At 39.0% G+C, this 24,487-nt stretch overlaps 1 protein-coding gene across 2 annotated transcripts in view; it reads left to right on the top strand.

The window, feature by feature from the left end:
* Positions 1-24,487, top strand: part of PITPNB (phosphatidylinositol transfer protein beta) — a 62,504-nt gene that overhangs the window by 27,251 nt on the left and 10,766 nt on the right. For both annotated transcript variants that reach the window (XM_069496761.1, XM_069496760.1), the window contains exon 8: positions 14,777-14,854. In XM_069496761.1, the coding sequence (XP_069352862.1) occupies positions 14,777-14,854 (78 nt within the window). The remainder of the gene's footprint in view (positions 1-14,776; positions 14,855-24,487) is intronic.

The raw sequence follows: 24,487 nt of genomic DNA on the forward strand, positions 1-24,487 counted from the left end.
GACCAGCAGTCAATTTTCAGTGCCTAAAACATGTTCCTTAAGGTTGGAAGTGTCTCTTGAATTAATAGCTTAGTAACTATGAATAGGCCAGCAAAATGGGTGCAGGATCATGTTGGGGTGGGACTGCACCCAGTGGATGGGGTCACATGTTAGACCTGGGGAAGCTGGGGTGGGACTGGGGCATCGGGACAGAATCCCCTTCCCAGATTTGCTGGGTCTGCCTTGCTCACGGGGCCAGAGGAAGGCTTGTGGAGGCCCAGGTTGGATGGGGAATGGCTGATGGTCAGATCCCACCCCTCCACTCCAGCCCCCCAGCTCTCATCCTGCGCCTTGGCTGGAAGCATCGCTCTTCCTGCTTTGTAAGTAGGGACTGATCCCCTTTCACAAGGCCACCATTGTGTCTGGGCCTGTGCTAGGAGGCCGTGGCTATGTTCTGCCTTCATTTTTCTCAGTGCTACTTTTATGACCTGGCTCTTTGTAGGTGCAGCACCAGCTTCTTTCTATATGGGAGATGATGTGACTGCTTGGAATGTGTCTCCCATCTAATGCTCATCTGTTCAATGGTAACACCTCACGTGCAAGATGTGGTTACCTCTGTAGTCGTGAATACCCAGAAGTTAGGCAGATGAGTGTCTCTAGTCCTGCTCAGTTTAAAGGTTCACGATAAGATTTGACCCTTTCTCCCTCAAATAAATGTATTGGTGGTGATTTGGAAAAAGAAAAAAAAAGGTAGGGAGACCTTCTGAAGGTGTGGTGATCTCTCAGTTCAGACTGTGGCACCTTAAACTCCTGGAGGTTTTGTTCTGACTTAATTCAGAGATTTTTCATTCCGTTTTTAATGAATTGCACTGGTTTTCCTTGAGTGAGCTAATTAAAAAAATAAAATGGTTGAGTTTTTTTCCTTCATGTTATTTGCTTTAAAAGACATAAAACCGTTACATTAGTAATTTTGAGAGTATGAGTAGCCAAGTCCTCTGAGAATCAGGACGAATGGGGCATAGTCGGGAGTACAAGAAACCCAAGAATTTGGAAGTGAAGCTTGAATGCTTTAGCTCCACCTGGTGGGGAGTTTTTGTCACTGCAGGTGGCTTAATACAACATAGCCCTAAGTGTTATAATTTGGAGTGACTTTTGATTACTTTTAAGGTTTAACTCTCTCTGCTGGGTTGTCAGATGGCTTGTATACCACTCTTGTTATAGATTTGATGTTTTTTGGCCGTGCTTATGAGCTGTACCTCACCATACATAAAAGGGATTTGATTCCACCCATGTTACAACTGAATACTTGGGTGGATGCTTTGATGTGTTTACATAATTGAAGGGTGACATTGTCACAATAACTCCAGGAATGAGGATTTGTTGTAAAAAATCTGTCACTGTGACCGTAGTTTGCTACAGAAATCATACATATTTAAATATGTAGGTTATTAGGGCTTTCTGTTGATGACTTGTGGGATATCTATATAAGACTATTGCTTTAGACACCATTCTCTGTAATTTTCTAAAAGAGATATCATTGCCTAAGGAAACAAGTTGAGCAGTCTGGGATTTCTGCATGCATGTCCCTACCCAGTTTCTTTTGGCCCATTAGAATATATCCACCATACAAAACAGATTTCCTGTTTCAAGAGAAAATGGTGTTATGGTGAAGTATTATTAAGATGTTATATCCTTTGAGAAGGAAGCGTCCTTCTGTCCGACATCCCAGCAGTCACTGAACACACCATGCTCCAGCAGGGCACACCTACTTACCCCCACAGCCTCCTGCTCGCCCTCCTTTGTTGCCTGTCTAACCCAGGTGTTACTCCTGAAGAGCCATCCTCAGTAAATTGGGTGCCTCTTGGGAGCCAGGACTGTACTGTACTACTCACCATTTCTGTGTTTCCAGGACCTGGCAAGGTGCTCGATGCCTGACATGGAGTGAGCTTTTCAGTAGGGGGTTGGCAGATCAAAGAGAATTTGTAGAACCTTTTTTCTGTAATATTTAAAAAAAGAAGAAGAAGAAAAGGCAATTTAGAGGAATTGAAGTTTTTATTCAAGTAGTACATGAACAAAATGCTACTTTAATTCTTCCCTTACTTATTCTAGCTGATGAAATGTATATGATATGCTTTCAATCCTAAAAATTCTGAGTGTTTCTAAATGAGCAAATTCTTTTCTGGTCAGATTAAAAATTGTTCTTTGGTTAGATCAAATTGTAGCAAGAGTCAAAGTATTTGGTATAAAACACCAGACTATAAGTTTTAAAGTTTTCTTTTAATTTCTAAAGTTGTCATTGATACATAACCACAGTAAAAAGTTGGAGATTCTTTAAATGTCCTGATGAAATGCACATGCATATCTTCAACTCATTTTCAAAATATACACAAATGAGTCAGTTGACATCTGCTTCTCCTTTTTTTTTAAGGTATAAATTTGAATCTGGCCCTTTTTAATCATCTCCAGCACTTTGTCTAAGTAGCTTTCCATGATTTGTATACAAAAGTCACTTCCCAGGAGAGGAAGACTCTTTAAAGTGTAAGCCGAAGTGTACACACGATTAACATCAGAGAGACCTTCGTTTTTGGAAGTAATTTGAAAGAAAATGAGCATGGTTAACCAAAAAAAAAAGAAATTGGAACCACATTTTTTGGTATTTATGTGTAACAAGAAAGGATTGTATCAGCCTTCCTCTATAATACGTACTATGTGATTTTGTTTTTATTTCCAAGGTGGTTTTTTCTTAGTAGAAATAATGTTTAATTCAAAATTTTAAGGTTTACACATCTAAAAATGAGACAGTTTAACATCTGTTTTTGAATGGCAGTAATGAGCAAATATTAATGATATAAACATATTAAATTGTTTCAGAAATGTAGTTTAACAATGTAGATCTATTTCATATTAAAATGCAGCAAATTTAAAGAGGGAATAGAATTTTGTTTCAATGCATTTGAGTGTAATGTTTTAAGTTGTGGTGAAAGATTTTTCCCAAATGAGGCATTTCAAAACCAGGAGGGTTTTTTTTGTGGTGTTTCACTGAAGATGGTATTCCAGAAAGGAAAGACAAGCTAGAAACTCTGTGCCCTGTTGTTTGCAGGTCAGAAAGGATGTGCAGGATGTGCTCTGATTGAGGGTCCTTTACCAGGACTTCCCCACAGAGCTTGGAGGGGCCCTGTTTTGTGGGTTACCCAGTGAGCTTGTTGCTGTTTTAAGATAAAGCTCAGATTTCATTCATACTTCTCTTCCTCCTTTTTGTCCTTTTTAATCCCCTCCACCCTAATTATTACTCTCATGCCCCTCATCCTTACCTGCCCGGTGAGTATAATTCCCATTGTCTTTCTTATTTACCCCAAATCTTCATCCTTGTTTCTGGTCTCTCTCCCCATTTGCAGATGCTCTCCTTGAGGATGATGGGGGTGGGGCTGTCTCACAGTTGGGCTCAGAGTGCTGCAGTCCCCTCTGTAGCCCTGATGCCTGCCCCAGGTAGCCAGACTTACCTCCCTGGACTGTGGTTCTTGGGTTGTTGCTGCTGCTGGGACTCTGGGCTGCTCTACACCATCTCTTCCCAGCAGAAAAACTTCTTGAGAGCAGCCTTTTCAGCACCAGCTCCTGTGGCAAAGCTGTGGATCCACTCAGTAGTCACACGTGTGTCCTTAATACCCCAGGGGACACAAGCACTCCCAGGTGAGAAAGTTCAGCCTCCGTTTCAAGACCTGGAATCACCTCTGCTGAGTCCAGCTTACTCAGACCTCCCTCATTTCGGTTTGGTCTCCTTTAGAGAACACCTCCCCCACAGCCATTAGATAGGCCTGTACATGTGTGAGTCTCACTTGTGGGCTCAGTCTGCTCACCAGTCCAGTTCTCTGACCATTACTTGGATATTAGGAGGTGGTTCTTTATGGAGTCCCCTGAGGGTCTCTAGCTAACTTACAGCTTGCTTGTGGCTAGCTTCAGAGCTTGCCTGTCAAAGCTTTTAGTTAGGACCCAGGCCAAAACCCCAGTCCCTTTCTATTCATGCAGGATCTGCGTATAGGCATCTTGTTATAATAGAAATGCAAATTCATAGCCCCTCCCTGTTTATGTTCTCTGGAATAGGGTTCTGTCTACCCCTCCAGGTGATTCCTGTACCTGCTCACCCTTGAGAAGCAGTGTTCTAGTTACACTATTAACAGTAAAGATTGTAGGTGTAGATTGTAACATAGGCTTCCCTTCTAGGATTTTGGAAGCAGAAGGAATCTCAGTTGTAGGGCATGGTTCGACAACATTCACCTCAACCTTTATTTTTACTGTTAAGGAGTTTACAGGGAAGTGCTGTAACTTTCCCCAGCCATATAACAAAGGGAAGGACTCAAATATAGACCTGCTGACTTTATTTTTGTCTTTCTAGAGCATCTTCTTAATATGTAATGTTCCTTCTTTTTTAATATGTTGATAAAGACCATTCTTAATTTATTTAAAGGAAACAATCAACTGTCTATTCTTCCACCTGTCTTCTCTAGTCCCCTGAAACACCAGTTTTCATCAGTGGCCTTGGTCAACTCCTCCCACAACTGCTGAACTCTGGCATATTTTGAAGTTTGCATATGTATGGTAGGATAAAAGGACTGGTGACTCAAAGATGGGTTTTGGTGTGGGTACTTAAAGAGAACACCACTCATACATATTCTCATTTGTTCATTTAATAAACATTTGTTGGAACTTACAGTTTTTTCTGTGTTGGTACAGTAAATATTTTTCCAGTTAAAGAAACAATCATGTCTGTTAAAGACAGTGCATGATTCTTAATCAGTAAATACTAAAGAATTTCTAAGTGACTTGGAGTTAGTTTGTTCCAACTGTTGCTTGTGCAGTTATGTGGTGCTGAGTGCCCGTCCATCAAAGGGCTGTTTTCTCACAACTGATACAGACCAGTGCTGGGCTCCAGGCTGCAGTCGAAGTTCAAAGGCTAATCAGAGCTGAGAGGTTTGGAGTTCTGCACTTTACTAAATGAACATCCATTTTAATTGCATGTCAGAAGACTATAACGGGATTTTGGATTCATAAAACTGCTCATCTGAGCATTTATAGAAGTTCCAGGGAAAGCTTTTTAAGGATGGTGATGTCAAGGGAAATGAATTGGTTTTTAAGGTTTGTGCTTTTTGCTTGTTCTTTCTCCCATTGGCTGTTTTATTCTTTGGTTGTCATCCATTTGTTTGGTGAGTATGTTTTGGTAGGCAGAACAGTGTCCCATTTTAGTTGAGGCCAGGGATGGGGCTAAGCCAGTACCTGACTTTCTGAAATTCCATTTGCCTTTGGAAATGAACATGTATGATTCGCTTTTTCATGTATTTATCTCCTTTCACTTTGAACATGCCATTCCATTATTTCAGCGGACAATCTTAACACTTTTTGCTTTAAGCCATGAGTATGTACTGTTTACATAAAGGTATCTGCTCTTTTAAAAGACACCTTCTCCTAAATGTTAGCCTTGGCAAGCTGATGAAACTTGGTTTAATTTATTTAGGGTTGAATCTTAGAGGCATGTAAGTTTTGGCCACACCTTGAGCAGTGCTTGTTTCTTGTGCTCTAGGAAGGACTTGGCGTATCTTTTGATCATACATTCTGTGAGACGGTGCCCAGATGTTACATATTTGAGTAGATAGTCTAGATAACATATGCTTTACTGCACTGCCTTTAGAAAAAACTTTATAATTTCAAAGACATGTAAGAATCATAAAATGTGCTCTAATCTTTATAATACTAAATTTTTTTCTCTTCAAAATTAAAAAGAATGATGGATTATGACTGGAAAAAGTTAAATATTAGTTCAAAGCCTGTGAAGCTATTAATATTTGTCAGCTTACGTATGGGTTAACCTCATATATGCTCCAGACTAACCTTTGGTAGATGATACCCTAGGTGGCCAGCACTGACCATCGCTCCACTTGGTTCTCTCTCACAGCTTCAAGAGCTTTTGCATTTTGGATGTTATAACACGTTTGTTCCAACGGTTGCTTCTTATTTCCTAAGAAGGGCTTTCTGCTTCTTGGGGCTGTGCGGTGGCTCCCCAGTTCTTTAGATCTGAAAAGAGCTTTTGTTTATTAGAAATCTGTGGCTGAGATCCAGCAAGTCCTAGGAGGGCCTGTGGTTGCCAAATGCTGCTTTGGTTGTTCTTTGGCTCTGCAGACACTTGGAGTACCTCTTCCTTTTGCTGTTAAAACCTAGGCATTCATTTTTATCTTAAAAGTTTCTAACTTATTAACTAGTGTATGTCAGGGATCTCTAAAAGCTCTTTATAAAAGTGTGTGCGTGGTAAAGACGTGAGAATTGTGAACGAGCTCCTAGCGGGTGATGAACCTGTATAATAGTAGCCTCCTTGAACAAGGGGGAAGAAAAACAAATACAGGTTTTAGGCAGCAGTGATTTTGCTTATGCTTAAGAAATTTCCACCTGTCAAATGTTCATTTCACCTTGGCTGTGCTGTGAGACAAACCATTGTCAAGATCTTTTTAGTAGTACGTTAGAGATTTTCTCCCCCATCCTCAAAGAAGATATAAATAAATGTAGGCATGGTTCCTATTAAAAAGAAATGTGTAAATGTTTCCCGCTTTATTCGGCTGCCTTACATGGTCAGGTACTTTCAGATCACTTCCAGTAGTGGATTTAGAGAACATCCAGTATATTTGAAGGCATAGTTGGATGGCAGTGCCCTCTTGTGGGAAAATAACATAATTGCTTATTTCATGCCTGTTTAAATCTTAGCAAGGATTTTAGAGTTTGTGTTAAAAATTCTATGTGTACAAACATATTCTGCACAAAATACTTTTTCACTAGAAGCCATTATTAACTCAGTGTTTATTCCTAATTTCTTTCGTATTTTAAAAGTAAAAAGGCAGGGAGGGTAGAGGTGGTGGGGTGTAAAGCAGGATTTGCTCCAGTTCCTTGGATGGGGAAGAAAATTCTCTGCTGAGAGTCAGACAATATTGTTTTTGAGCAGCTAATGGCAGATATTTTTAAAGAAATTAGTATAAACAGCTCCAAGTTGAGTTTTTAAAGTTCATTGCTTATAAAAGCCCCTTTTCAGCAATGTAAACTCTTCTTCAGGGAAAGTTCTCTGGGCTGAGAGGGAGCAAGGACTCCTTCAGGTACCTGAGTCTGATCAAATGATAAAGTGTAAATCACATTTTTGTGATAAGTGTTGTGGTTGGCTTTGGTGTCAGACACGGTAGCATCTGAGTCCCAGCTGTTCTGCCCAGTAATGGTGAACTTGGGCAGAGAATTTCACCCCCCCTCCCCTAGTGGTGACGACAGTACACTACCTTTATCCCAAGGCTGGGAGGGTTAAGTGAGAGAACGTGAATGCCTGGCACACAAGTAAGTGTTCCAAGAATGGCAGCAAAACAATGCTACTTGGATTTTGCTCTTGCTATTTAAAAATGTTTGATTTTTTTCTTATTTAATGGTTATTACATTAGTGCTAATGGATTAAATGGGATCCTGGGACTTAGAAGCTGAAGGCCAAATCAAGAACCAACATTTTACTAGAGAGGGCTCACTCTGTGATTTGTCAGTAGGATGTCCTGCCCCAGTTTAGTTTAAGGTGTTTGATGTAATATGTTCAGTGATCTGTCATTTAAGAAAACAAATGCATTTTTGTAAATAAGACTCTCCTAAACATACCACTTAATGTTTCAGGTATTTGCAATTTAATTTTAAAATATGTGACATTTAACAAATGAAAATAAAATCGACTTGTTAATGTGTCTAAATGTATTTCGGTGGTGTCTAGAGTTTAAAATATCTTCATTTTTAAGTGCTATAATAAATATATACTAATAATAAATACAGTGTTACAGTAATAAATATATTGTATATTTGTACATGAAACACTCAAACCAGTAACTCACCTGAGGGGGACGCCCTGGGAGAAGTCCTGGGGCAATTGCTTAGGGCAGCCCACCAGCTCTGGGCTATCTAGGAAGACTCTTCTCAACACCCAAGAGCTTGCTCCTTTTGGCCTCACCTGCCCATCTCATTCTGGAGCCCAACTATTTGGTTTCCTTGCTGTGTTGTAGAATATGAAGTGTGTCACATCAGGCATTTGGTAGTAACCTCTTTTCCGGGCTGCAATTGTGTTTTCTTCTCTTTCTCTATTATATCTTTCCAAGGGCTTTGGGGGTCTGCCTTTATAAACATGACACTGCTGGTCATCTCTCACTGTGAAAAGGGTGAGATCAGAAAGCATGGAGGAAGCAGTTAGCCTGGTTGTGCTCCAGCCTAGCAGTGCCCTGTGCTGCGGCCACCTCATGTGGATCAGAGTGGCCACACTTAGCAGAGCTCTGTCAGAGAGCTCTGTTGACAACCCCTGCCCCCTCCCCCACCTGGAATGCCAAGATTACCCCACCACCACGGCCCGGGACTTGGAGGGTTTCTTTGAGATTAGAAAGATTACAAAAAAGTGTTCTGCTCAGGGCTGTAGATTTGACTGCATTTCGCTTTTAGGATTCATTGGTGGAAAGCCAGTAAAGATTAATGAGAGGGCTGAATTATAGAATATTTTTTAATGCAGTTTTGTTCCTCTGAGGTACATTCAGTAACAGAAACTAGGCCAACAAGTTATTGACAATTAGTGGTCCTTTGGGAATCTGCTTTAATGAATAGATAAGAATGATTTGTAATTAGCATAATAATTATATGCAAATGAATGCCTCTGAATTGCTCTAAAACACTTCTGAACTGTTTAAACAGCCCTCCTGAGATCTTGTTACTCTATTAATTTGTGTAGCAAATCTTTTTTTCATAGATCATGCAAAGATAAACTTCAGCCGGGCCCCTGTCCGAATGATTACGAATTCTAAGGTGATAGGACCTGAATTAATGAGATTTACTTATACTATATTAATGGTACTCTGTGGGAACCGGAAAGGTTGAGGAGTCACTGGGGAGATGTAATTAAAAATATAAAAGAAAGCTGCTTATTTGAAAATAACTATTGAAATCGGTTTCTTAAGCAAGTTAGTAAATGTTATTTCTCTTTACACCTATGTTATTTGCTATTGCAAAATTTAATGCAAACATTTTTTTTAATGGGCTTATTACCCTTTGGAGTCTGGCTTTAATTTTGTCAGCTTCCGTTAGTTGTGTGTTTGGCATTAGGGTGAACGGTGATATGATCCAGGAACACTTTTTTTTTTTTTTTTAAGTGCTGTGATACTGGAAAATTCAGGGCAGTGCTAATAAATGATCTTTGTTATTTATCTTCATATGTAATTCAGCTTTTCCCCCATTGTGGGCTTTATTTTTAGGATGGGATTAGAGGAAATAAGCTTTGCTAAGTTGAACTGCAATACTCGTGCATTTTAAACTTAGTGATTATCTTTGAGCTGTTTGAATAGGCATCTAATTAATCATCTTATGCTAAAGGAAAGTATTTTAAAACAAGCTGCAGGACCCTAATATCTCTCTCAAGTTTTTATATTTACTCTGTAAAACACCTGCCATCTCTGGGTTAGAGGCTGGGGCCTAGGGATTGATCTTACATAAGCGGGTGTCAAGGAGTTGCTAATGCTTATGGTTTGGGCACTCTTTTCCTTAGTTTACACTTAGCCTCACCTGTGATGCCTGGTCCTTTAAGCAGTTTCTGGTGTCTGGAGCTTATCTCAGTTTTCCCCAAGCTGTCAAGAAATTCCTACCAGCTTGCCCCCCCCCCCCACCTCCTACTCACTTTCCCATTCATAATTACGACTTAAATCTGGGCTCAAGGACATTTAGGTTGGCTCAGCACAGATTTTGTACTTGCATTTTGGGGGATAGCTACTGTGCTCAAAGATTCATAAAACTAATATTCTTTGTCTTTGAAATGAATCTGGTTTCTATTGAGAATTTCTATTGAGAGCTGTAGTGAGTAACAGATGTACACCCAAGAGGTAGCACAACTTTTGTATTCCAGTGACAGAAAACAGTTATTTATAAGAATTTAATGAATGTATTCTGTGGCTCCAGTGTGGAGACTCAGTAATCCATTTATTTACTATATTATATTTTATTTTGTTCTCCAAAGAGTGTCTTGACTTTCCACTTGCCTTTTTTACTTAAATAAGAGTTTTCAATTAAATAGAGTTGTATTAACACTAATCCGAATATACCTTATGCTGATACCATTGTATTTTTCTGTTGTTCAGGCACCATTATTGGTTGAGCAAGTAATGTCTAGGGATATTATACCTAACTTGATAATGATGGTTTTACTAAGCCCTTACCCTGGCCAGGCCTCTGGGCATTATACAGATAATTAAAATTGAATCATAAAAAAATTTTAAACACAGTGCACCTTAGCAATAAGATTTTTCTACTTTTAAACGTGATTTAAAACCCATTTTTAAAATGCATTTCCTTGGCCTAGTGAATTTGCTTTCTTTTTTTTCCCAAGGATTACAGAAAGTGCATAGCAAATTCAGCCTTCAGAATACCCAGGAGCTGAAGACTCAAGTAGGCTACAGCTGTCTTCACCCACAGTATTCTAAAAGAACTAATGAGATGAGAAGTCTGCAGCTGGTGGCAAGCACAATAAACCATGAGCCAAGGGCTTCTCTTCATCAGAGCCTCCCCTTTCCCCATGGGATCCCAAAGGAGACAGAATACTAACAAAGCCAGCAGGCTGTCTCATTCCACACTATTGCTCATTTGCAGCTATAATTGGTAGCTGAGGTTGCATTCTGTATGCTGAAACTGTCATACATGAAGGAATATATTTGTTCATTGTGATATGGATATAAATCGGCCAGTTTTCACATACAGAAAAACCAAACTATATGCCCAACAATGAAATTGCAGCAAAGAAGGTACCGTTCAAAAAATTAAATGGTTTTTGTAGAGATACAAAACTGAGGTTGTTAAAACTACACCTGCTTCCTGCTTTGTAGTATCTTGCCACTTAATTCATTCACCTGATTAAACATTTACGTATTCAAACTAACATAAAACACAAAAATTCCTAGGTTTTGACAAGATGCATTATCCTCATCTGTCAAGGTTAAGGTGCTATTGTTAATAATTGGGTTTTGTTACATTTTCAGTATAATATCTTTAATGTTTGCTGCTTTGTATTCAAGAGGAAAAAGCAGAGAGGGGAAGACTTAGTTTCATATATGCATATGTGTGGGTATAATATTTTATATACACACACTTGTGCCTCATAGGAATATCCACTCTGATATCCTTGGCGCTGCAGCTTCTTGGGCTTTTGAAATGTGTTTTGACTATCTGAGGTTTGTTGACACCTTTTGTCATTGTCCTGTGGGGTATACCAGAATGAGCCTTGGGCAGGAGCTAAGGAGGCTGGAGTTGAAGTGCTAGGATAGGTGAGCCATACCACCTCTGAGTCAGAAGGTGGTTTCCTCATCTTTAACATGAGGGGGCTTGGGTGGCCTTTAAGGTTCAGGTCACCTCTATGATTGTGAATCCATAGTTCAGAAAAGTGTCTCAGTGAACGACTAGCACTGATAATGAAGGCTTAGAAATATACTTTTGGAACAGTGAGGTCCAGAGTGGAAAAGTTTTGAAGTGTTGTTCCATTAGTTAATTAATCTATGTCAAATAGGTATTGAAAATCCCTAAAGCTGTCAGCCTGACGTGGAGCTGGGCTTGGGAAGGAGAAGAAATATTGTCAAGGAAGCCCATCTAACTCATCCACTGATATTGTCGCCTTCACTGCCGCCGTAATCATGTTTTGGCCTGTTAATCCACCCCTACATGAGGATAATTTATGCTGGCCAAAATTTAGATCAAGCTCTGTTTTCTTAAATTAGTTGTTTCTTTGTTATGTACTACCCTTATTGTATAATGTCATCGGTTTTATTCCTAATTTAGCAATAGTGATAATTGTGTGTACTTAGTCTCATGAATTTTTTTTTCCCTTGCAGCAGGCAAGTTTAAAATCCACAGAGGTAGTTTTTCAGTCTACGTCGTCAGTTCTAAAATCCTACTCCCTTCTTTCCCCCCTCGTCATTTTAATATAGCCAGAATCCAGAATTGTCTTCCAGTTATGGCATGTTTTATTGGCTGTTTTCTTTCTTAATGGGACATAAAATAATGAAGCACCCTATACCTGATGACCTCTTAGGTTTAGGAAATGTGGTACTTACTGTTCAGCTCATCCTTGCTACCTAATGTCTCAGATTTTGTTTAAAAAAATACTAAAATACCAAAACAAAAAAACAACAGCCACGAAAACAAAAAATGAAAACACTTCAGCATCATACCCATACCAGTGTCACACCCCAGTCATTAGTAAAAAGGAGAAAAAAGGCATTTTCCCCTGAAATGGAATAAACTGGCACTGGGCAGGCTTCTGGGCATTATACCGATACTTAGAATTAAATTAATTAAGGTGAGAGGATCCCTTGAGGCCAGGAGTTCGACACCAGCCCGGGAAACATAGTGAGAATACATCTCTAAAAAAAAAAAAAAAAAAGAAAAAAGAAAACTTTTTCTAATTAGCTGGGCATTGTGGCAGGTATCTGTAGTCCCAGCTACTCAGGAGGCTGAGGCGGGACAATCCCTTGAGCCCAGGAATTCAAGGTTACAGTGAGCTGTGATCATGCCACTGCACTCTAGCCTGGGTGACAGAGCCAGAGCCTGCCTGTTAAAAAAAAAAAAAAATATATATATATATATATTTATATATTATTTTTTAACACAATGCACCTTAACAATAAGATTTTTCTATTTTTAAACATCATTTTAAAATTCATTTAAAAAATTGATTTCCTTGGCTGGTTTGGTTTAGTTTTGATTCTGACTGCAATTCTCTCCATTCTCTGTTGGCAGTTAACGTGCACTTCCTGGGGGTTTAATTACCTTTTCTTTGTTTGCCTCTCTTCTTTCTACCAACTAGACTGCCTTTTTGGGAGCCGGGACCATGTGTTGGTTCTCCCTTCCTTCTCTGACTCCTTGGATTACTTCTTAACATCCTGTGTGCCACCTTCTATATGGTGGCTGTTTAATAAATAGATTTTGATTGAGGGAAATGATGATCAAAGTGATTATTTGATAGGATGTTAAATATTTTCAATTTTTGAGAAAAGTGAGCTTGTCTTTGAGTTTTAATTCCAAGCCTCTGACCTAGAAGGAAATGCTATATGGGGTTACAGGTTTATTTATGTTAGCAGAGTAGCTTATTTTTCATTGTGAATCCAGGCCTTGAGACCACCTGTGCAGTTGATCCTTTTGTTAGTCAGAACTGAAGTTGTTAATTTTTAGGATGCATTTCAAAATTGGAATTTAAGAATTCATACTAGCGGAGAGTAATTGAACTTTCTGCTGCTGTGCCCAGACATACGAAGTAGCTCCAATTGTCCGGCCCCTTGCAGACAGCTCATCCCAGTCGATGGTTCCTGGGTAAGCCCTATGACTGACCTAATGCCTATGGCTACACATTCCATGTTTCAAAGCATTAAGACCTCGTGTGGCCAGCTAAGTTTGCTTATTTAATTATTTTAGCTCATTATTGGGTCTTTTTGTAGCTTCTTAGATAATCTTTAGACAGACTTCATGTTCAGGATCACATATTTATACCCAATTATCTTTCTTTAAAGTTTTGTTTTCTTCCTGGACCTCACATTTTTCCTTCCTCACATAATTTGTTTGTAACTTTCTCTTTAGGAATTATTAACATGCCGTGTGCCTTTGCTGAGAAGCTGCCGAGTCTTGAGTGGGTGCTTCTCACCATGTTTTCTTTGATTTGTGAAAAGTTCCTGTTGTACTTCAGAACCCGTTCAGTTCTTGCTTTGTGCTTGCATCGCTCTTATCCTCAGAACAGTGATTTTTAGCCAGAGTTTCAGATCTGACTTGTCTGGGTGTTTTCCCCAAGGTAGGTGGTCCCCTCATGAATGCCACTGAAGGACTCCCGTTCAGAAAGTCTGCTCGAGAAGGAAGAGGCTCTTTTTCTCTCCTCGTAGCATTTTAAACTGACTAACTGACCTCTGTCCACTGTTACTGTTGCAACCTTTTTTTTTCAATCTGAGGTTTAGCTCTTCAAAAGTTATTTTCTATTTCTGTCCGTAGCATGTGTGTGTGTATGTTGTAATGACAAGAGAACTTTTATGAAGCAGATAGTTTAAAAAGATTTACTTTTTTATTCCTCTTTTCTGTCAAGAAGATGCTAAGGGAAACAGAATTTACACGTACTAGAATCTTGAATAGAACCTAAAGTTTTAGGGGCCATTCCCCTGTTGTATGATGACACCCCTCCCTTACCTCCTTTGACAGTGAGGGGCTGGCATGAATGCACTCCCTCTTCCGTGAAGAAGCCAAGTTAAGTGCACCCCATCGCTCTCTGCGAACAAGGGTTTGGAGAGGCTGGTCAAGAAATTAAGGTGTCCACTGCAGACCCAAGTGTAGAAGAGATGGGAGGATGCCTCAGAAGCAGTAGTTGTGATTTGTGTTCCCAGTCACAGTAGTTACTCTCTAGCAACTATATCAAAATGCCATCCCTATATCAAAATGCTGAAAATTAAAAAATGTTGGATGATTCATTATTGGAGATAGCTGTCCAGTAACCAGTCAGGGTGGATTGCTAGTCAAGACTTTTATTACTTACTGTGTAGTTGTTTTGCCTAAGGTAAAAGTTTAAAGCAAAAGAAACCAAACTGAAAACTTAATGTCGTGTAGAAGCATTTTCCTTCTTTTATGCAAAGGCACAGTCTAATTGGTTTCTGTTGTGTGATTTGGTAGTTGCAAAGAGTTGTTCTGGCAAGGGTAAAGAATATTCTCTGGGTTTTTTTTTCTCTGCCTCTGACTTTGTTTTTCTTTGCAGGACTACAAAGCCGATGAAGACCCAGCATTATTCCAGTCAGTCAAGACCAAGAGAGGCCCTCTGGGACCCAACTGGAAGGTACTAGATGCTGACCTTTCTGACAGCAGGATCTTGGCAACAGAACGCTTGACAGGTCCTGAGTCTTGAAGAGCTGGTGACGTTTAAGCGAAAAATAGAAATGGCACAAAAATAGTTTTATTTGCGATAAGGACTTACAGCCATTTGCAGTTGGCCAGCGAGTCTGTGCTGCATTAACAAACAGAACAGAGCTAGACTGTCACTTTCAGCATAATGTTATTCTGATAACTCTTAAAAGAGACAAGTGATTGAGTCTTTGGGGATTGTAATGTTCTCTTGTGAGACTTGAAGCAGTTTAAATATCCATGTTAAATGAAGGTTTATAGTTTAAGTTTAGTCTTAGTAAAAACTGAACAAGTTCCCTTTACCCAAGCTCATCCTGGCTCTTCCTGGCCTTTCAATAGTTATGGTTTTGGGAAGCAGGACACGAGAGGGCAATTTTTGTGGCACGTAGTTGTTTTTGAATAAAGAACGCACTTTTACGGTATTTATGGAAGTAAGAAAAGTAATGTGAAGGTAATAATTTAAATTACTATAGAAATATAATGCATTTTTAAGACAGCCTCTAAATGACAAATCCTTAAAGAAGGCTTAATGTGTGGATGGCAAGTTATTATAGCTAATTTGACAGGAGAAGAGGCACATAAAAACCTAAACACGCCCAGAGCAGAATTTCCACCCACAGGGTTTTTTACTTAGTCACCAGTCTGTCTGTGCTGAAGCCAGTCACAGGTCATCGATAAATGATGTCTAGGTGTTCGTTGTTGCTTGCAGATAGAGGGTTACTTAACGGCCCCACAGATAACTCACTGAGTAGTTCTCTGAGGATGTCAGACTGTTTTGTGGACAGTCTTGCACATCAACTAAAAGGGAGAATAAGTCTGACTTTGTTTAATTAGAAATGATTCATAATTATCTTATTTTCACATTTGTTCTTTGGGTAGTGTTCGGTTCAAAATTCTCCCAATTTAATGGCCATGACTGGAAACTTTTAATACCCAGAAAGTGATATATGTCATCATTTATAAATTAAGGAATAAAGTCAGTATTTGTGTTCTAAATTTACTCTAATGGATTTAAAAAATGTTCCCACCCTTTTCCAGATTTCTAGCTGTAGACTTTAGAACTCACCGTGAGTCAGAGGAGAAGCCTTCTCCTTTGAGATCTCACACTGGCCTTTAGACCAGAGCACTGCGCTGGAGCAGCAGAGAGTGGCTGCCTCCAAGGTGCTACAACTCCTAACGGGACATCCTGCTCCAATGAGGACTGGCTCTACCCGATGACACTTTTACAGGGAATAAAGGGGCATGAGCTTGAAACACGGGTGAATTAAATATTGAAATTTCTTCAAATTACCAGTTTTTCATGTATAAACTTTAAAAGGCAATGCTATGTTATATGGTGGAGCTATTGTGTTTGGGCTCAAATCTTTCCTGTAGGAACTCCTAACTGCTATATAATAGGCAGCAAAAGTAGTTTGACACTATGGCTTTTCCCTGATTTCTATCTTTTTGGAAACTAGTGACGTATGTTTATGATTTTTACTTTTTTTTTTTTGACTGACATGGCTTTGTCTTTTATTACTGACTAATGATTATTTAAAATTCTAGAATAAATTTATTTTTTAGAAATGATATGAATTTTAGTTTTGCAAATTGCAGAATAGCAGTCCCTTTTTTTTCCCTGTATTAGTAACTTATTATTATGCTGGTAGAATGCTGGCTGATTGTGATACCTTTCTACCCATCTGCCTGGTGGTTGTTCATTTTAGCCAAATGATGATGGGTGTAGCAACTGTTATAAATTGAGTTACTGCTTAACTAAATTTCAGTGATTGACCATGATCTCAGAAATAATCAAGCGTAATCAAGAATAACTAAACCATCCTCTTACTGCTGCGAAGGGAAGAGTAAGAAGGATGACAGTCCTGGTAAAACAACATTCAGAAAAATAGAAACCTGTGGACTTGATCTCATCAGCAAACGTGTTTGCAGGCCTTCCTTGTCAATAACTGTCTTTACCATGGCACTCAGGGTAGTACCGGGGAAGGATGATAGTTGGAAATTTCTATACTGCTGAAATATGAGGAAGTAACAGCAAACAATACATGGTAATTACGGTGAAAAGGAAGAAGAAATCATATTCTGAACCCACTTGCTTTCCCAGGGTTGTGTGGAAGAATGCTGTTGTGTATGTGCTACCTGGTAGTTCCTCAGCTAGTTTCTCATAAGGCCATCTGTGAGCCATCCCACCCACACCCTGCAGCAGGAACCTGCCCTGCCAGTACAGATTCCAAAGTATATTCAAGGCTAAGTGCAAATCCCATGACCTCTGAAACTTTTCCATGTGTATCCCATGGTAGCATTTTCTTTCTGAATTACTGCAGTATTTACTGGCTGGCTGCACCAGACTGGGTAGAGGGAAAGAAGCTTTTCCTTGATGCCAGGTACTATACAAGGTCACATTTAATCTTCACAACCTTCCTGTGGAGTAAGTACAGCTGCTTCATTTTATAGATGGGAAACTGGGCCAGAAAAACACAGGCAATAGCTAATAGTAAAAGAAACCGAACGATGTCTGCTGTTTCTGATTCAGTGCTAGTCACAGAGGTGTATAAGGTGTGGAGATGTAGCAGATTCTGACTCTTAATCCAGTGACTTCCAGATCACCAGTCTGCATCTTTTGTGCCCTGTTGCATCATGGCAGTTGTGTGGCTCTGTATTTGTGGTATTTGCCAGATTTTGATAATTTCTGTTATACCCGTGGTACATTTCCAGCGGTCAGGGAATCTGTAGGTGACAAAGGTGCTAAGGGAGATCCGTTAAAAACCCATTTAGAATCTACACAAGTTGTGGTTTAAATAACTTACCCTAACTTTGAGCTTTGGTTTCCATATCTCTAAAATGGGAATGATATTAGTAACTATTCTACCTCAGAATGTTGTGCGACTAAGTGAAATAATGTTAAGTTCCCAACGCTGAGGAAGTGTCACAATAAATGAAAAGAATTTTCAGCTTTCATCATCTCTTGAGGTTAAGTTCTATAAATATGCTATCTATCCTATTTATGACCAGTTATTCCTTATCCCTGTCTAGTAACCAGGGGTTCCCCTCATTCTAGTATCTGGCGATTGTTAAACACATCCTGGCTCACCTGTCCTTACCCGTGTGGTAATATGTGTATTTGACTTGGGTCTGCCATAAAGCAGGGGCCATGGTTTAGAGAGGATTTGCAAGCAGGGGATGATAGGGCTGCTAAGGAATAGCATTTTTCCACATTTGTTAAGAATACAGGCTGTTTTTTTAAGCCTATGGTATGATACATATCTTTTACTTTTAAAAAATCTACAAACCCGGAGATGCAGGCCTTAGTTGTATATTCATTTTCCCTCTAAAGAAGGAATTTTTTAAATCTGAGCACATGAATTATATTTTGTTACTTGGGGTTCAACACTTGATTAGGTGACTGTGTGTATAGTAATAGGAGAGCGATTTATAACCTGATTAAGATTTTTGCTCTAAGGCAGAATTGTGCATTTCTGATGGATGTCAGTGTCTTGCTTCTCTATAGCACAGTGTGCATGTGCGTGTGCGTGTGTGTGTGTGTGTGTGTGTGTACACCTGTACATGTTTTCATTTGTTTTGTGTTTGGGGGACGTTGTATGTGGTGACATTGACTTGACTACCTATTCCGATGGTTTATCAAAAGCATTTTACATGTGGATTTCTTTTAGCTTTCCAGTTTGCCTTCTCTGATCTAGGTGAGGAATTGTCATTTTAGCAAGTTGAAACACTACCTCTCAAGATTATGGTGTCATTTTTACCCTAGGGCAAGGCCTCATTTCTTCATTTAAACCAGACACCTCATGAAGACTAAAGCTTCTGTGTCTTCAAATATACGATGGTTAATAATTAGGCCTCTAAAGGTCTTTGTAGGAGGCTTTGCCAAAGCATCTGTCCCTTACAGTGTTTGACATGTCTCAGAAGTCTCAGCCAGTGCTCTGAATGTTGGAGTATATAAGGGGGTCAAGTCAAGTAAAGAAGCTGATCCAGAAATTATGGTGGTTTTTATATCACCCTTATATATGTTCTCTAATTACAAAGTTATGTCCCGTTTGTCTTCTGTATTGATCAGTCTAGTCTGAGCAAACGCTCCAGCAGTTGGAGCTGGAGCTTTCAGCTTGTCATACTGTTTACTTGCTCGGTGAGGCTTTAGATTCATTCTAGAGTAACTGTAGGGGCCATTCTAGATCCTCCAAGCCAGTGGGGGGCAGCCATTTGGTGGCTTAGAGAGTTCTGATTTGTTTACTGCCACATTACCAAGGTTCCTTTCTCTTTCTGCCCCACATCTGGGAAAAGATGGTGGTGTCCTTGCTGTCTTTGGCCTAAGATAAACTACAAGATTCTTTTGGCCGGGAATAGGGAGAATGGAAGTGGGTGATGAGGCAGAAGTCGAAATCCAGGTGTGGAAGTCTCTTTTGAGGTAGAGCCTGGCAGGAAAGCCACCCAGAAGCTGGAGTGGCTGGTGAGCAGTGTCCTTTACTTGGCAACTGCCCTAGTAGAAAGACCAAGGGTGCTCTCTTTTTTCTTAGTCTAGACATGTTTGTGCGGCCCAGGAAAAATATGAAGGCATTTGCAAATATGCTCCTTCCCTGTAATATGTTTGAAACCCCGTAGTGTGTGGCATAAAGAGGCTTAGTAAGTAGTTTCTAGTTAGACCACATTTTGGGTTATGTATAACAAAGCAGACCCTCAAACATGGCTGATTTTTTTTTTTTTTTTTTTGAGTACCTAATTTGGTGACTAGGTTTTTAATTCAATTTTTAAAACACATATTTAGCATGTAGTATGTACTAATTATACTAACTGCTACAGAGGATACCAAAAAAAGCCATTCCACGTGTTCAAGAATCTAAGTGCCCCCAAGAACGAGCTCTGATTAGTTCTAGCCTTATCTGGGCTACTGAATCCCTCTGTTCTCAGGCAGAGCTGAAGGATTCAGGCATGGACAAATGAGTGTCTTACTCAGGTTCAAGAAGTGATTTGGCAGTGTGGGCTTCTTGCAGAGTTTCTTCCAGACACTTTGAGGAACATAAAGTTTGCTTCATGAGTTTTATTTGAAGGTGAACTTGGTGTTACACTTGTACATGGTGTTGCTCCTCAAGCAGTTGGACACAAGCATGAAGCACATGTCATAGTCCTGTTTAGTAAAATGGGTGTGAGCCACACAAAAATTAAGTTCAGAGGAACATGGAAGATGTGACTATTTTTTCATAGCCAGTAAGCTTTCCTGTCTGAATTTCATTTTGCCTATTTTTGTGAAATTAGTTTAACCTATGATTAGTTTAATCTTGTGAACTTTATCTCACACTTCCTTCTCCCATTTAACATTTCCCGTTTGCCCAACCAGATGGGAATCTTCCACCTCTAAACTCCACTAGAGTCTTGTTGATGACCTTCTTGTGGCACTTAGCATGTCTTGGGTCAGGGTGGCGGTTTATGTGTTCCCTCCATCTCCCATTGCTCACACTGAGTTTTAAACCGTAGGTGCTGTTACCGAAAGCTCAGCACTTGTCCTCAGGGGTGCATCAGAAGAACGAGAACAAGTGGTTTGAGGAGAAGGAAAGAGAAGATTATTACTTTGCCAGCAAAGGAGGAAAAGTGGTAGACCTTCTCGTTTCAAACCACTTGTTGTCGTTCTGATGTGGCCTCGAGGACAAGTGCCGAGTTTTCGCTAACAGTTCTGCCTGACTTACCTTGATATGTGGCAATACTGAGTGTGAAGGTTTGCTCAGAGTAGGTGTTTGGTAAGTATTTGCTGGAATCATGTTAATTATGTTAAACCAAATAAGAATCAGTTTAATATTGGACTTGCCATATAGTTACAGAAATAAAATGGCCCACGTAGGTCTGTCCAAATGGCTACTGAAATAAATGGCTACCTGAATATAGTAGAGAGAGAATGGCTGTGAGTTGAGGAATGGATTTCCCCTTGAAATTCCAGTACACTCACTTCACATACATTCTGTAATCTTGTGTTGATATTTACTGATACACACACTGGCAGCAGCCCCAGCAGCGTGTTTATTTTTAGCTTTCTCAGTGAAAGCTGGGTTGGAAACTTACATCACAAAATCAACAGCTGAAATTGAGCATTCAAATTGCCTAACATTGAAAAATTAAAATATGAAAAGAGTGTGAGCCTTACAGAAACTGCTGTGTTTTTGCAAAGTATTAGTGCAGCAAATACCTATTCCATCTTCATCCCAACACATTTTTAAATAGGAACAAGCATGTGTAAAGTTGACATGTCTCATGAAACCATGAGAAGACTGCATTTTAAGTTTTCAGAGTGCCTTTGGATTCTTTTTTTCTTTTTTTTTTTAATTTTCAATTCTCTTTTACTGTTTGTATATATTTATTTGTCACAGATTCAAGAAACTGGTTCTTGTGGATAACATGGACTGATTGCTCACCCTTCCAGTTAAACACACTACATTTTGTTTAGTTATGTTGTGTGGCTCTAGTATACATTACTCCCCCTTAGGCCTCGACCACATACCTTAGAGTAACCTAATACGCGTTCTTAAATTAAAAACATGATTTGAGTTTGGGAGTTTCATTTTAGTTAGAAACATGAAATGTAAGGAATTCAGTGAGTATACAAAGTATTTAAATATAACTTTGGAAACATTTCACAACTAACTAGTGCTTGCTGTGTTACAGATGAAATTTAAATTATGTAGAGATGAGTCATAATTCGGGATTCTTCCGTTAGCCCATAACATTCATCTTATGGAACTTCTGATGGTTCTATTTTAACCAGAAGGCTTTACCTTCTTTTTAAAATTGTCCTTTTAAATTTTCATTCTTTAATCTATAAAAACCCTTTCTTACTCTTAGATTAGGAAAGAGTTAATCTTAACTGTTTCGCCTTAGGTGAGCGTATGTTATATTTGAGTTTGGTTGGAGTTATGTGTTCAATATCTTAATACAGATTTTGATTTATTTGCTTTGGGGTTATTTTTTAACCAATGAAGAGGAAAGAATCAGAAAACATTTGTATTCTTTAAGGCCAGATGGGAAGCTTTGCCTCACCCCAGGCTGTGAGTCTCCTGAGGGCTGGGCAGAACTGGAACTTCTTTGGGTCTTGTGGATCCTAGAACAGTGCTCTGAGTCTAGGGTCTCAAATGTTCTTCCTGTTGAGATTTTTCCCGTTTTGAAGGATACACATTTCTTTACAACAATGTTTCCGATACTCCTGAAGAGTTGATCATATTTTATTGTGCATGTATACCTTGTGCTTGCTTTTAAGGAAAATTAAATATAGGCTGGACTAAAGTTATATATTCAGCTTTTAGTTTGATTTCGTTTAGATTTGATTTATTAAACATTAAAAAGAAAAGCAGGAAAACATTTAGATTGTTTATAGTCAAAAGAGAATGAAGAATTGAAAGAGTATTCAGATAATTTAGGGCAAAGTAAATCTTTGTCCTAAAATACTCAACAGAGGGCAAAAACTTTTTTTAGAGTAAATATTTTTAGGTAAATTTATTTTTTTTTAATTTTTTTCTGATTATAAAATATGTGAATTTTGAAAATAAAGAATTGTGCCAAAAAAATAATAAAATGGTTGTAGTCCCACCATTTAATTACTGCTATTTGGTATGTTTCCTGATTCATGTAGATTATTTTGTTAGAAACGTTTATGCCATGCATTTATTTATTTTTGTTTTAATAATTATTCTTTTTCCTCCACATCATTAACCATTCTTTAAAAAGATGGTTTTTAATGGCTGTATGCATAATAGCCCATTGTTTGCAAGGCCTGTGAAGTATTTCACCACTCTCCTTTAGTGGGAATGAAGTTAATAATTAGTAAGTCCAGGCTTTTGCTGTTACAAATAAATCTTTGGTGTTGTTATTTCCTTACCTGTTAAACAGGATACATTTCTGAAAGTGGAATTACCAGGTTAAAGAGTACAGGGTAGGATAAGAATAGCTTTAACACTTTATTACGGTGTGTCAGATTTCACTCCAGAAAGATGGTATCAAAATTGTTGGTTTAGGTTTTAACTTAATCGCATTTAGACCTTTTCACTATTTTCTGTTTCACCAGTAAGTATGGAGAATTTTATAGCCATATTCTTAATTTACTCACTAGTTTTAAGACCATGGCTCAAATTAAGATGACTACCATGAGTCATTTTTAGAATTGGATGAGACCTTAAATGTCATGTGTATGTTAATAATTATAATTAAAGAAAAAAATACATATAACTTATAGGTTCTCAACTTTTTCCAGGGAATTTTTATGTTTCTAGGCAGCAGGCTGTTTGTTTACTTATTTTTTAGTTGGTTTACATGTTCTTCCCTGAAAGGTTTTTTTAGAAATAATTACTTGTAAATTGGATGGAAAACAAAAAGCAAATTGAGATTGAATATATATTTTAGATCTGGAAAGATAGCTTAGAGAACTGGTTCTTTTTTGTTCCATGACTTATAGTTTAAAATAAATTTTATAGACCAGTGTTACTTTATAAATTACCAGTATTAATTGATTTGAGCAGCTTGCCAGAGTCACTAAAAAGAATGTGAGAAACAAACTTGGGTCATTGTTGAAATCACGTGTGTGTGCTCTGTTCTTGGAGGCCAAGTTTGGTATAGGCATGTTGGTATTTAGCTTATTCCTTTAATTAGAACCATGCTTCATCCTGCGGTTTTTATAAAATTTTTGGAGAATTCTGAAGAGTCAGTGTTCCACTAGGTACACCCAAGGTTTTTATTTAGAACACGGTGTCCAGTGATTTGGAGTTGCAGAATGAAGCTATCAGCAGCTCATTAGTAATAAGACCTTTGAATGTTTAATCTGGAAGGTATCTTAGGGTTAATCAGTAGTTCGGGGTGGGGGGTACTCAGCCATAGAAGAAATTCAGTGTGGGTGTGTGGGCAGGGGATATTTTGTTAAGCCCCAGCATATTATAGAATAAAACACAAAATGATAGGAAGTTTTAGGTCAAGCCATTTGATGTCAAGGACATGTTGTGCTTACCACAACCCTGGCGCTCAGGGAGCTAAGTTCACTCGCCCTTGTTTTTAGGTTCACTCAGTGGAGGAAAAAGAGCTCTGATACAGTCTAGCCTTTCCTACTATAGGTGAAGAAGTGAGGCCCAGAGAGGTTAAGGATCCTGCCCATGTTACACAGGAAGTTACTTTGCGTAATGGCAACTGCAACCGAAGTCCCCTCTTCCCTAGTCTAGTGATATTGTTTGGCAGATATCTGACAATTTAAGTGCCATATTCTACGTATACCCAAACGGTGTTGCATATGAGGGTTTTCAGTGACACTCGTTGGATCAGAAAGTGCCTCAGCCTTGGCTCATTGCTTACTGACAAAATGATCTCTGAAAGACCACGCTTGTCATTTCAGTAAAGCTGGGTACTCAGAAGCTGGCTGTGTCTCGTGGAAGGCTGGTTGACTGCTTCTGTGTACAGGAGTCCAGCTTAAGTGCGGGGGCCTGAAGGGGAAGGAGGAGGTGGTGGTATGTAGTTGGTGATTTTGGTCCTGGGCCACAGCGTCACAACAGGAGGGCGTCTCCCGGATTATTGGCACCACGGGCAGCATGATATACAT

This window comes from Eulemur rufifrons, chromosome 21 (assembly GCF_041146395.1).
Source record: "Eulemur rufifrons isolate Redbay chromosome 21, OSU_ERuf_1, whole genome shotgun sequence".
Taxonomy (NCBI): Eukaryota; Metazoa; Chordata; class Mammalia; order Primates; family Lemuridae; genus Eulemur; species Eulemur rufifrons.